Source organism: Manacus candei, unplaced genomic scaffold (assembly GCF_025592945.1).
Source record: "Manacus candei isolate 608988 ecotype Guabito, Panama unplaced genomic scaffold, ASM2559294v1 h1tg000050l, whole genome shotgun sequence".
NCBI classification, from domain to species: Eukaryota; Metazoa; Chordata; class Aves; order Passeriformes; family Pipridae; genus Manacus; species Manacus candei.
Genome location: NW_026138098.1, coordinates 22,041,406 through 22,054,727, shown reverse-complemented (window position 1 = coordinate 22,054,727; position 13,322 = coordinate 22,041,406). Strand labels below are relative to the sequence as shown.

At 43.7% G+C, this 13,322-nt stretch overlaps 2 protein-coding genes across 3 annotated transcripts in view; one reads left to right on the top strand and one right to left on the bottom strand.

Annotated features, from left to right (window-relative positions):
• VCL (vinculin) overlaps window positions 1-1,677 on the bottom strand; it is a 57,758-nt gene extending 56,081 nt beyond the window's left edge. Inside the window, exon 1 of one of the 2 annotated variants that reach the window (XM_051800863.1) lies at window positions 1,238-1,677. In XM_051800863.1, the coding sequence (XP_051656823.1) occupies window positions 1,238-1,405 (168 nt within the window). In that variant the 5' untranslated portion in view covers window positions 1,406-1,677. The remainder of the gene's footprint in view (window positions 1-1,237) is intronic. The other variant, XM_051800864.1, reaches the window with a different exon arrangement.
• LOC127476574 (translation initiation factor IF-2-like) overlaps window positions 1,404-13,322 on the top strand; it is a 28,752-nt gene continuing 16,833 nt past the window's right edge. Inside the window, exons 1-2 of the mRNA XM_051799593.1 lie at window positions 1,404-2,085; window positions 4,193-4,241. Of these exons, the coding sequence (XP_051655553.1) occupies window positions 1,404-2,085; window positions 4,193-4,227 (717 nt within the window). The 3' untranslated portion in view covers window positions 4,228-4,241. The remainder of the gene's footprint in view (window positions 2,086-4,192; window positions 4,242-13,322) is intronic.

Sequence of the window (13,322 nt, the reverse complement as noted above, 5' to 3'; positions counted from 1 at the left end):
ATTCTAGCAGTAGAAAGTACTACAGGCCAAAAGATGATAAACACATCATCTACATTAGTCATCTTGACAGTTTCTTATACCCACAAGCCTCACAATTTCAGTGCATTAATACATCAAGTTAATAGTGACACAGTATTTTAACTGTACATAGTTCTCATTTTAAGGTAAGGTTTACTGGCAAAAGGTATTGCTTGCCATGAATTACTTCAGAATTTTACAGGATTCAAAATGAGCAAGCAACATCTGATGTTCAAAAATTAATTCAGTATCTGTAAATGAACTTAACAGAAGTGTAAGTTAAGTATTACCAAGTAATTCTTAATGCAATAAAAGAGTATGCAACATCACAGTGTTTTCTATATCAAAATTTCTTTTGATGGTTATAAAAGTACTTATAGAAGTAAAACACTTAAATCGTATTAATCACTCTGAAATGTCCACACTGCAGATGCTCAGATCTTAAAGAGACATGCTATGCATAGCTGCTCTCGAGAAATCGAGAGATTCAAGCAGAATTTCAGCTTCCCACCAGCGATCAGTAGCTCGCACTGGAGGCTACGTAACAAGAACAATTTACAACTCCAGACTTTGCCTGGAAACCACAGGTCTGTCCCGCCTCGACTCCTGCGCTGATACCGAACGGCCAGCCTTCACCAAATTAACAATCAAAACCAAATGCCTGGGAAGTCTGGGGTTTAATTGTCGGAATTTGATTTTTTTTTTTTTTTTTTTAGGATGAGCTCACGCCAAGTAAGTATTTTGCCTTTTATAGCGCACACACTTAAAATAGGAGTTTCCAAGGCAGCGAGGAACCCCACAGCGTATCAGAGCCATCTGCGAGGCGTTTCGGGGCGGGTACGAACAGCAGCACCCACCGCGCTTTGCTGCGCTTTGACGCGATGCCGCTCCTCAGGTGGGCAAAGGCTCCTTCGCTCGGACACGGCGAACAACTCTCCGCTGGGAGAACTCACCGCTCCGCAGCACTGCTCGCCCGGCTCCTTCGCCGGCCGGGGCGGGAACAGCCCAAGGCGGCTTCCCGGCGGGAGCCGTAGAGGTCCAGGCAGCCTCCCAACTTAACCCCTTCCCGGCCACCACGGCCGGGCAGCCGGTCCCTTACGGGGCGGGGGCCGGCTCACCTGTCCGCGACAGCCCGGGGCGGGCTCCCAAGCTGGCCGCGGCGGCCGAAGGGGCCCCGGGAAGAGGAGGCGCGGAGCAGGCGCCGGCCGCCGCTACTCACCCGCACCAGGTTGCTGACAGCGGCCTGCACGGCCGACACGGGGGCGGTGAGGTCCGGGATGGCCTTGCCGTCCACCTCCCCCTCCTCGTGCATGATGACCAGGTGGGAGATCTGCTGGGCCACCGGCTCCAGGATGCTCTCGATGGTGCGCGTGTGGAAGACGGGCATGGCGGCGGCGGGGCGGGGGGCCGGGGCCCGAAGTCCGCACAAACTCCTGGCAAACTCTGTCCCTGCGAGCTGGCGCCCCACAGCGAGAGCCGCGGCCTCCGCGCCAAGAGGGGAACGAGGAAAGAGAGGAGACCAAACGACTACTCCGACCTCCCCTCGCCCCGGAGCGGTGTGCGGCAGCCCAGAGAAGCAGCTCCCGGCTCAGGCTCGCAGAGGCGGGACTCGAACTCGCCACCCTCCTGCCTCCCCCCGACAGCGCCCACCCCGCACTGGCGCCGCTCCCCAGCCAGGCGGCGGCTTTTCAACCGCCACGACCGGCCCCTCCCGCCGCTCCCGCCCCCGCCCTGCTCGCCCAATGGCCGACCCGGCGCCGCCGCTCCCAGTGGCGCAAGGCCACGTCCATCAACATTCCAGAGCCTCCTTCCCCCTCCGCCCCCCACCTTTCCCGCACCACCCGCCTTCCCAACCGAGCTTGGCTGCGCGGGCGCTGGTTTCCCAGCGTCGGGATGACGTCAGACATTCTGGTGTCCATATAAGGAGACGATTAAAGCCGGGGTGCCGGGATAGCGGGGGCCGAGGGGGGCGGTGGGATGGCGGGATTCCGGGATTCCTGCGCCACGCCCGCCCGCCGGCGCGAGTTCGCTCTGTCGGGCTGAGGCGGAGCGAGGCCACCCGGCCGGGTGTGTGACACTGGGCATCGCCGGGACGGGGGCGGCCGGGGGGAGGTGACGGCCCTGGCCGGACCGAACCCAACCCAACCCCTGTCCCCAGGCGCTGCTTGGGGCGCGCCCCTCCTTGCAGGGCTGCGCTCTCCCCTCAGCGCCCGCAGCCGGCCCGGTGCGGAACGCCCGGGGCGCGGTCCCGACCGCTTCCGCCCCACAGAGGGAAAGTGGGGAGAGGTGGCGGGCGCCCCTTTCCGCCCGCGCCCCGCCTGAGGTACGGAGGGGTGTCCCTCTGTCCCGCTGCCCTCCCGCCTGAGGTGGGGAGCGGTGTCCACTCTGAGCCTGAGGGGACGCGGCGGGACAGCGCTGAGGCGGCGGCGGCCCTGCGGTGCGGGCCGGGGCGTCACGTAGTGGGAGAGCGAACCTCCCCTTAGGTTTTACCCCTCTAACTGGTGGTAACACCGGCACGGGTGCGGGAGCTCGTTTAAATCAACTTAAGTGAGCGGCGTGGTGTCGGAGGAAGGAGTACAAGGCGTAGCCAGAGGGGAACATAAATTCCCGCTTTCCCGTGTGGGAGCACGGCCGCCAGTCCCGGCGCAGCTCCGGGTGAGCCCTCACGGAGCGTTGCGCTGCCCGCCCTCCGGCGAGTCTCTTGTGACACGGGCAGCGCCCGTGGTAATAGAATAAAGCATGTGAGTGAGGAGTTATAAGGTTGCAGTCTGCGCTTGTTGCTTTCCTTGGTAATCCGAGCACAGAATTAGGTTTCAAAAGTTACTGCTGACTTTTAGGTGTTTTCGTCCTTGTTCTGCTATTTTAAGCTATAAATCAATGTTCCTGTCAGGCTAGGTGAAGCTAAACTCCAAAATGCTTCAGAGCAAACAATGTTCTTTCTGTGCAGTGTTTGAACACAGCCGGTCCTACCAGCAGACACGGGGACATATAGAAAGAGCAATTAAGTCAGTAAGGCTTGCGTGGGCTCAAGGATCTGTCTCTGTGCTTTCTCATACCAGTGCTGTCATGGTTGGAGCTACAGGGACAGTTACAAGTTGTAGGCCTGAAGAGTTAAGAATAACAGATTTTGTATAGGGTTAGAAATCTTAGCCAAACCTCTGAATTTTTAAATTTTTTTGTTATTGTTCTCTTTTAGTGTACTGGAATTGTGTTTGTGAGTGTGTATTTATTGAATCTGCAATGGTAGAAGTCATACTACTAATTTTCCTGTTGTTCAGAAAGAGGTATACCTGGAGGCTTGATAACATAATCAAATTATGCTATTGGCATGCAAAACATGCTTGGAATATCAGCCTCTCAGCAGTCTTGAGTGTACTAAGTTACTTGAACTGTGCACTCTAAGAGTAGTTTCTGTTGTTTGCTATTGCCTATATAGCAGATACTTCCATTTCTGGTATATGCATTCTCAGCAGTGCCTCTTTTGCATACTATGTATCAGTAATAATGAGCACGGATAAAAATCCTTCTGGATAGCAGCGTGCTGGAGTTGGGAATTACAAAAAGCAAATTAGTCTATGTAATGAAATAATAATCTCGTAAATTCTGTTTTGTGGAACTGTGCAGACCTAATAAACCATGTATTTAGTAATTTGTGGGACTTGTACAGAAGCTAAGTTCTTTGATTAAATATAATTGCTTTAGGTTTAGGATCAACTGTACTGACTTCTGCCTGAAATATGCATAGGTGTGCATATGTCCTTAAGAAAAAGAGTGATATCCAATCGCTATAAAAGGCTGACTTGGTGATTCAAATAGGTACACTTACTACAGGCAAAGTAAAATATAGAACAGATGGAAATTTTTAGTGGCCTTCTGAAACTTTGCTTACCTACAGGGCCAAAATATGTGTTGGTATTTAGAGTTTGTTTTACTATTTGGGTTATAATGGTGACATTTTTGCCCATACAGAAATCAAATTTTATTGTCTGCACTATGTGACTGTACTGCAGGCCCATCACTGAAATTTCCTGCATGCTGTTGCTGCCTAATTTGTGAAGCCACATCCAGCAAAATTCCATGCAATTAACAGCAATACATGTAACACTTGTAAAGTGGGGGTTTTTCTTCTTCTTCTTCTGTACTACCTTTACAGTATTTTCTCTTTCCTTTGCAGTGTTCACAGCTGTCGCATTGATGTCACATGAATAACAGCTCTGAGGCAGGTACTTTTTTAAAAAGTTCAGTTTCTTTTGCCCTTTGCACAATTCAGTCTATAATTATACATTAATTTTACTGTTACTGTGAGATTGCTTCCCCAGGTTATACAGTTTTATTAATTCATCAGGTCCTACTAGGTGGTTAGAAAGTAATGACAGATTTGATATTTTCCATTAATTGAACCCAAGGTGGAAATGTATGCTTTCTTTTGTCCTCTTCCAGTATGGTATTACACATGCAACAATGGATTCCCTACTGAGAAAGAAAAAGAGGAAATGCTGAACCTCCTTTCCTTTTCACACACCCAAAATCTTAGTGTTGCTAAGAAGTAATATCTATTATTAGCATGACAGTGGTGACCAGCATCTCAAATAAGTTAATATGGTTTGAATTAAAGGATTACCTTTTAAGACACTCTTTCCATGTCTTTTAGTATGTCATAAGAACTCAGGTGAGTCCAGTTAAACCCATTTCTGCAGACTCTTCTGCTTATGAAAATCTCCATTGTCTTTAGGCCCATAATCTGTCCCAGATGACCAGATAAATAAATTCTCCTTTTCTCACACGTCTTTTAACGAAGCAAAGAAATCCTCTCTTTCCTTCCACTGAAGTAAGTGAGATGTATGAATACAGAAGTAATAGGCTTTGGTAGAAAAAGGGAGGACACTTTGTGCTTACAAAAAGCATAGCTGCAATGCAGCCTCTGCCCCAGCATCTTTTGGAGAGCCCTGTATCCTGTGCTCAGGGTTCATGGCACTGCAGCTGCCAGGGGCAGGAGCGGTGGAACAGAACTATTTACAAAGAGCTTCATGAACTTGCAGCTGTCTGTAATTATAAGGTGTTTGGCTAGTATTAATACTTCATTGAAGTGCATGTCTGGTTAGCTCTAAGCACTAGCCTCCATTTTACAGCAGTTGTTCTCAGTATTAGATACCTCAGCAGAGAAGAATTATGTTTTCTAGGCAAATACACTTGGCTGTGATTAATTACTTTTCCCTGGAATGACCTGATATTGTTCCTTTACTACGCCACTTTCTAATTTTCCTGAGTAACAGCTAATTAGATGCCTGAGAAAATTTACAGAAATGCTGTATTCATATATTGCATAAACTGGGTTGTATTACTGTCTTGGTCCTGTGAAGATGTAAGCATATGTTGAAATTTAAGGTTTAGAGTCTCTTCTATCAGCTTCTGGAGGATTGGAGGCCACTGTTGGTCAGTGGATGTTCTGCACTTCCCTCTTATCAAAGCATTAACTTTGTGTCATCTAAGGAGTAAGCAATGGATGATTGAAGCTTAAAAAAAAAAGATTTTTTTTCTTTCTGTGGTAATGTCTACCTTAAACATAAACTTTAGTTCATCATGGATTTGTTGTAGAATGGTACTACTGTACTGATAGCTCTAGTGTGCAGGTGACTGGGGCAGATGGAATAAATTTCACACCCAAGAAATGACAACCCAGAGGAAAGACAGAGCAGATTACTAAGGTGTCATGGCAGTGTAACTTCACCAGGCCAGCCTGTGTTCTGAGTATATGTATGCTGGCTCAGAGCTTGTCAATATAATTAACTACCTGGTAAACAATCCAAGTGCTTGATTCACAGTAGGTGGCCATCTTAATAGTCTAAACATTCATTTTATCAATAATGATTTTGGTTAATATTTATGATCATGTCTACACACAGACACAGGGAAATTGAGGCAAATAAACTGAAGATGTTAAATGAGTTTAAGTTAAGATTATTAAGCCTCATGTGGAGGCTGTCATTCAGCTTTAAATGGCCTTTGCTGCACCATGATTCCTTTCCAAAAAAATACTCTGTGAGAGCAGTAAAACTCTTGTCCTCAAGCGGTTTACAGAGCTGCTGCATCTACCAGCTGAGACATGGCAACTAACTTTTTGCATTTTTTTAAAAAAGGGAAAGGCTGATTTCAATTATTCTTGTCGATCAGTTTAAGGTTTCCCTGTTTTACTTTGCACTGAAATGAACAGATCTCAATTGAGATAAGTAAGGTCTCACAATTTTTTGTCTACTTTGCAAGAACGCATCTTGATTAATCAGTTCTTGATTAAGTATTTTTGCATGCAATTATGTTCAATTCCATTTCAAGGACTCCTGTATCCAACTCAGCCCATAAGATGACCTATGAAATATTTGCCTTTTTTTTTCGACTACATGTTCATCAGTGCCTCTGTAGGCTTTTTTCCTGTCTTGTAATATTAGATGCTTGTACGTATCAACTCCTTTCCTAATAGTTCCTCATATTAGATTTCATTTACTAAAATATTAAAGCGTGTGTGTATTGGTAAGTGTAAGATTAGTCAGAAATTTTAAGTGTTTTGCTGGTTTGGAGTCCCAAAAGTTATTTATTTCCCTACAGCAGAATGAAAAGGCTCAGGGGTCTTTGCAATTTTCTTTATGTTCAAACTCACCGCAAAACCAAAGCCAAGACTGGCCAAAATTGGCTAAAATTAAATAGCACTATATCTAAAAATAATGAACTCTTTGAATATATGCCTGTATGTATTTGCCTTTTAACTAGATTGTCATGAATGTCTTTATCATTTTCATGGATTCTTTATGGCATATATAATTATCTGATTTAGTATGCCTGCTAAGGATTTGTAGCCATATATTAGTACATATAGGAGTTTACTGACATCAGCAAGTACTAAATGGCCAAATTAGACAAAACTTAGAAGATAAATTGCTAGACAGCACTGAAAGTTTGTATATACTGATGAACTCCCTCCATATACAGTGGAGATATAAATCCACAGAATAAACGTACTTTTTTTTACATACTTTTGAGTGTCTTGTCTGTGTCATATTCATTAATACATCTTGACTAAAACTCTTTATGTGTCCCAGAGGAGCTTCAAGTAATTACAATACAGACAGTTAACCTAATGCAAAAATAATTCTTTCTTCCTCCCCCCAAATCCTGAACTTGCAGTTATTTTCATATAATTGGACCTTGTACTTGCAGAAAATTCAGTAGGACTCACTGTAAGATTGCTCTGTGAATCTTTTTGTTCTCTGTTCCTCATAAAATGCAGTGGTGTCACAGAGAGGGCAGTGTGTCTTCAGAGCTGTGCCACTCAGAAGTTTAAAGATCATCAGGATTGTAGTGAGAGTTTTATCCTGTAGCAAAGGGAAGAATCCAGAATTACATCAATTTGTGCTACACTTCTGGGCTTGAAAAAACTGTCCTCGTTACATGATATGTCCATAAGATTTATTTTAGAATATGTTCGAAGCATCCTGAAAATGTGCTCATCTTTCTCTTAGTCTCCTCTACAGCCAGAGTCATAGCTATTAAGTATGAAATTATGAATCTCTTACCCATTGAGAAGATCTCTGTGCTTTGCCTTGCTTTCCTGTAGGAGTCAAGTGTTAGTGGACTGGCATTTTGCCCATTACACAGGTGACATTGCCATGCAAGTATTCAGAGATAGCAATGAGAAGTTCATAAATCCTATCCTAAAGGAACTTAGCTATAAACTATTAGTTCTGTTAAAATATTTCAAAATCATTCCTATTTAAGGTATTCTATGTTCCATATAATATCATGTTTTCAGTCCACTTAGAAAAAACAACAGTTGATTAATTAAAAGATTAACATTTTTTTAAACTAGGGTATGTTTGAATTCTGCTGTTTTGGAGCTGCTGGAAGATGAGAAGCAAAAATTCCTGTGTACGTTCTGGACTCTGTGTATAGAAAAATGTCCCTGATGCCAGGCAACAGTATTTTCCATGTGAGTGTGTCATTCTTTACTGCTGTACATTGTGCCAGCACTGCCAATTCAATGTGGCACACAGGGGTGAAGTGTGTGCAAACTGCTGCCAAAGGAGGGGCAATGGCCTCAGCAACGTCCCCCTGTGCAAAGCACGCTGTGCTCGTGGAACGTTTTGTCCTGAGACAAACTTTCTGCATGCCTCACAGTTCCCCTCACCAAGCAGTTCGCCCAGCTTATACTCACATTTTTCACTCATGCTGTATTTGATTTACATCAGCTGAAGGAAATGGTAATGTGCAACAGTGACTCTGGAATTTAAACAGCAACCCCCAAGGGATCTCCATGCTGAAGGCCAGCTTCCAAATACGGGAGAAGAGAAGCGGCCGTAGTAGCCTGGGAAGCCATCCTCAGCACAGCAAGGGACAAAATAGTTGGGAGTACATGAGCTTTTTGGAATTTGTTCGGAAGGGTAATGCTTCAGTCTGAGTGAGGGAATGAAATACAAATACTGTGATAGCAGAGAGAAGCACTCTTGTGTGTTAACTGTCTAGGGCCACCTGAACAACAGAAGTGCAGCTAGTTTTTTAGTTCTGTTTTTCAGCAGGTAATAGTGCACTTACTCCAAATCCAAATGTGTATCCAGGCTCTGCCAATACTAATCTGTTGGGTTCACAGTTTTATCAGGAAGATTCATAAGAAGAACATTAATAGAAGATTAGTGGGGCTCAGTGCCAGGTCTGTTTGAAATTCTGCCAGAATAGTTTTTCTCAACAGAACTAAATTCACCAATATTTAGACCTCATATTCTGCAAATTCTTATTCAAAGGCTTAGGAAGAGCTTTTAATATACACTTACTATAGGCCCAAGAAAGTAGAGGTTCAAAAGATTCTACTACCTGGTAGATTCAATTTTGTTTAGCTGTTGCAGATTTTTGAGGCTTCTGATTTCCATGAACAGCAGTAGCTGTGTATCAGCCAGACACATAGAGAGCAGTGGCCTACAGGCCAAAGGAGTATGGAGTCAAACCAGCAAGGGCAACTCTGACAGAGTAGAGGCATATAAAGTGGTTCACTTTTCTAGTGGGCCACTGTTTACAGAATTCTTTGTAAATGGTGTCTTTGTCGGCTACATTACAGACAAGGTTTAGGACCTTTCATTAGCATGAAGATAAAGCTGGCTTTTAGTAACAAACAAGGAAAATGGAGTCAATGTCTTATAAATTGAAATGCCATGAGAAAAGCCCATGGATGTGGGCTTTCTATGAAGGCAAATAATTTGTAGGCTGCTTTCCCTACTCTTTGGGAAAGAGCTATGAATTTTCTGGCATAGGTCAGGCAAGAATGGCTGTCAAAGAGACAGGATGCTTGTCCTGAGACACTGTTAAGGTGAAGGTGGGGGTAATAGATTCTATTTTTCTTTTCAAATTGCCTAAAGGAAGTATCCTGTGTTCTGTTAGCAAAAGAGACTTGATTGCACTATATCTTAAACGTCTTGAACCGACTCTGATGTCTGAACAACAACTGAATTTGAGTTTCTTTAAGGTGGTATGGTGGTATATATGAGAGTATATTATTTATATCTCATTAGGCAAAAGCATCAACACTTTTCAGGTTCTAGACAACTTCTTGTGTGCCTTCATGCCTTTCCTCTACTACTACTGCCAAAATAAAGATATCACATGCAAATTGTAGTGGGAAGGATTCCTAGATTTCAAGTCACAAGTCTCAAATTAGGAGTGTAATGTTAAAATTGAGTCATAGTGATTCAGCTACTGTGTGATCAGTGAAAGATTAGTAGGAGTGCTACTAAATTACACCATTAGCAACCTCTCTGGGTAATCTGTTCCAGCGCACAGTCACCCTCACAGTGAAGACATTTTTCTTCATGTTCAGGTGGAACTTCCTGTGCATCAGTTTCTGCCCATGGCGTCTTGTCCTATTGCTTGGCACCACCAAGAAGAGCCTGGTCCATCCTCTTGGCACCCATCCCTTCAGATATTTGTCTGTCGATGAGGTCCCCTCTCAGTCAGCTCTTCTCAAGGCTGAACAAGGCCCAGCTCCCTCAGCCTGTCCTTGTAAGAGAGACACTTCAATCCCTTGATCATCCTTGTCACCCTCCACTGGACCTCTCCAGGAGCTCCATGATTCTCTTGTACTGGGGAGCCCAGGTCTGGACACAGCACTGCAGATGTGGCCTCACTAGGGCTGAGGAGAGGAGCAGGGTCACCTCCATCGACCTTCTAGCAATGCCTTCCTAATGCACACCAGGATACTGTTGACCCTCTTGGCTACAAGGGCACTGCTGGCTCGTGGACAGTTTGTTGACCACCAAGACCCCCAGGTCCTTCTCTGCAAAGTTACTTTCCAGCAGGCCAGATCCCAGCCTGTACTGGTTACAGTAATTATGGCACTCTATTAAATATTTTCCTTACATCTCCTTCATGTAAGTTGGGAGTATGCTCATGACAATTCTCTTCTGAAAAACCAAGCCTGGAAACAACTTCCCATGGCTTCCTGCAGGCCTATTTTCAATCTAAATATCTTTAACTAACATAGCCTAAAAACGCCATATGTCTTTAATTAGGTTTGCATTTCTCTTGGAGACTGGGAGCAAGGGCAGAGAGAACATAATGCAATAGAAACCCTGGGAAAATTAGATCTGAAAATGAGATAAAGAAAACAGATTCTGAACAAAGGACTGAGACGGAGAAAATTTATTTTGGGAACATCACCTAAGCATTCTTCTGACTGCTTTGTGTATCTGAGAGATTTCAAGAAAGGAGGAGATTTTATTTAGTCCATGAAATGACAGTGACCATAGACTTCCTTTTAGCAAAGGAAACATGCCTTCTATATTTTAATTTCAAATTACTATTACAGGAGATAAAAAATGTGGGTTTAAACTGAAGCAAAATATTTTAAGAAATTACACACACACACACACGTCTGAGTTTATACAGTTCATGTGTCCACAGCACAAAACCCTTGGGATGTCAGCTTCCTTCTGCTGCTGTAGGAAACCAGTACTTCTATAACTTTCAGGAAGAGTTAAAAATAATATCACTAAATGTATTTCCAAATGTGAGTATCAGCAGGGAAGGTCGTTTGCTCCACTAGCTGTTGTCAGGAAGGCTCTGTACAATGTGTTTCTGAGGTCTAGTTGTGGCTCTTGATGGTTACAAGTGTATCACTGTGGCAAAGTTGCTTTCCAAATCTTGCAGCTGAGAAAATGCTGGGAATAACACAGTAACCTTCACTAAAGTACACAGGATCAATGTTGGTTTAATATCTGAAGTAGAAAGAGAATCATGGTTCATGGATTTGCAAGGCTCAAACCCCAAAAGCAAGTGCCTTTCAAGTGGCTGTAGGAAGAGCTCCAACACTGTGGGGACCCCTCTGATTGCACGTTGGGTGTCCAATGCCAGGCTGAGGTATGAATGTAAATTGCCACACGTCTCACAAATAGACCTGCCAGTGCAGGAGCAGATGGCATTGTGTGATGTCTTTCTTACACAGATTGTGAAAGAGAGATTATTATGCCCAATGACACTGAACAACAGGGTAACACAACAGGTAATATGATCTTTGGATTTGTGGATTTGTGTTTAGGCTTTAAGAAAATTTATGTCCCGTTCCACACTAACAAACAAGTATCATTAGTCTTCTTCAAAACAAACAAAAAAAAATGAGTACAAAAAACCCCCATGAATATATTTTTAAGAAATAATAATAATACAGATACAAAATTCCAAAGCAGATATGCTGATTATAGTAGTGAGTGACCCGTGTCCTTTTTTCACAAAAGCTTTAGTGCATGCAAGCAGATGAGCACAGAGGAGCTGTATGAGAGGGGGACCATGACCTATGCATTGAAGTCCAGCAGGCCACACTGAACAGTGCAGCAATCTGCACCACTGCAGAGGGAAGGAGGAACTGTAAATTACTCCATCCAGACTGCTGCCATTCTGCTCTCTTCATCACCTACAAAATAGGAAGGAGTAGAGTTGCAACCCAGACCTGACCTTGGCTTATGTCTCTAAGAAAACATTAAGAGAAGTAAAACTAAAAAAGAAATCACACAAACAAACCAACAACCAAGAAAAAAGAACAACCAAACCCGACCCACAAACAAACAAAAAAAAGCAAAGTCCACCTAACCCATAAACAGCCCAAGATGTTGAATCTGCATAGTTTAGCTTCTGCTCAGGATCTCTCCAGTATAGGATTGTAGTTGCAGAAGCTGCATAAAGGCAAGAACTTGTAAGGTCTGGGAGTAGAACAAGAGGGAGTGTGGACATGCAGGGAGCAGAGGGAGAAATCACTGGTAGATGCAGGACCAGAAGAACAGCAGCTGACAGAGGCCAAGGGTTGAGGTGCCTTGTCACAGAAGAGCTATGTAAAGAATCTTGCCCAGCACCTGTCCATAGTGTCCCAGGCTTGGTTGTTCTGTAATAACATCTAAAGCTACCAAAATATATTAGGGGAAAAAAAAGAGGAAAAAATGTAAAAAACAGAAAAACAAACGAAAAGAAGGAGAAGAAAAAATAGAACAAGAAAAGAGAAGAAAAAATAAAAAAGAGAAAAGAGAAGAAAACTATGATAATGATGGCTTTCCATTGGAAAGAGTCATTTAGGAAAGGTTCAACTCTGTCACAGAGGAAGGAAAGAAATAGCCATTATGATAAAATAATTTGCCTTTTTTTTCTGATAACAAAATAATTTAAAAGTACATGTAAACATAAACTGAGTTATATTTAAAATGGTCATAATGTCTACAATCAGCTTTGAGCCACAACGAAACATGTTAAATACTCTTAAGTTATGGCTTACTTTCAGTACATTTGAATATATAGACACTGCAGAAGCATTCCAGGGAATTACCCCTGCAGCTGATAATAACTGCAGAATGGAGAACTGTGCTTCTTTGCCCCACAACCAGCGTGTGGCTCTCCCACCTCATCCAAAATCAAAGGAGTTTTGTTTCTTTCTACTGTGCTGTTTCCCCTTCTGCTCTCTATAGACTGAATTTTGAGCAGGGCAATACATAGGAAACAAGGTGTCACTGCCCCCCTGGCCTACAAAATTAAACAGGTGGCAGCTGACACCTTAGAAATGTATTTTCTTACAGTTGCTGTGGTCAGAATGTAGCTTTTACAGTGAGAAGAGGTAATTTGGCACTACTGCTAGTGCTACTGCAAATGTTCCCATATGCATGGAATGCTCCAGAGCTTCATGAAAATCTCCAGGATGTTTCTCCTTTCTCATTTTTCATTCCCAGCTAACACCCTACAGCGACACTAAGTTCAGACTTGTTAGTATTCCAGAAGCAGAGAAAGATACTTTT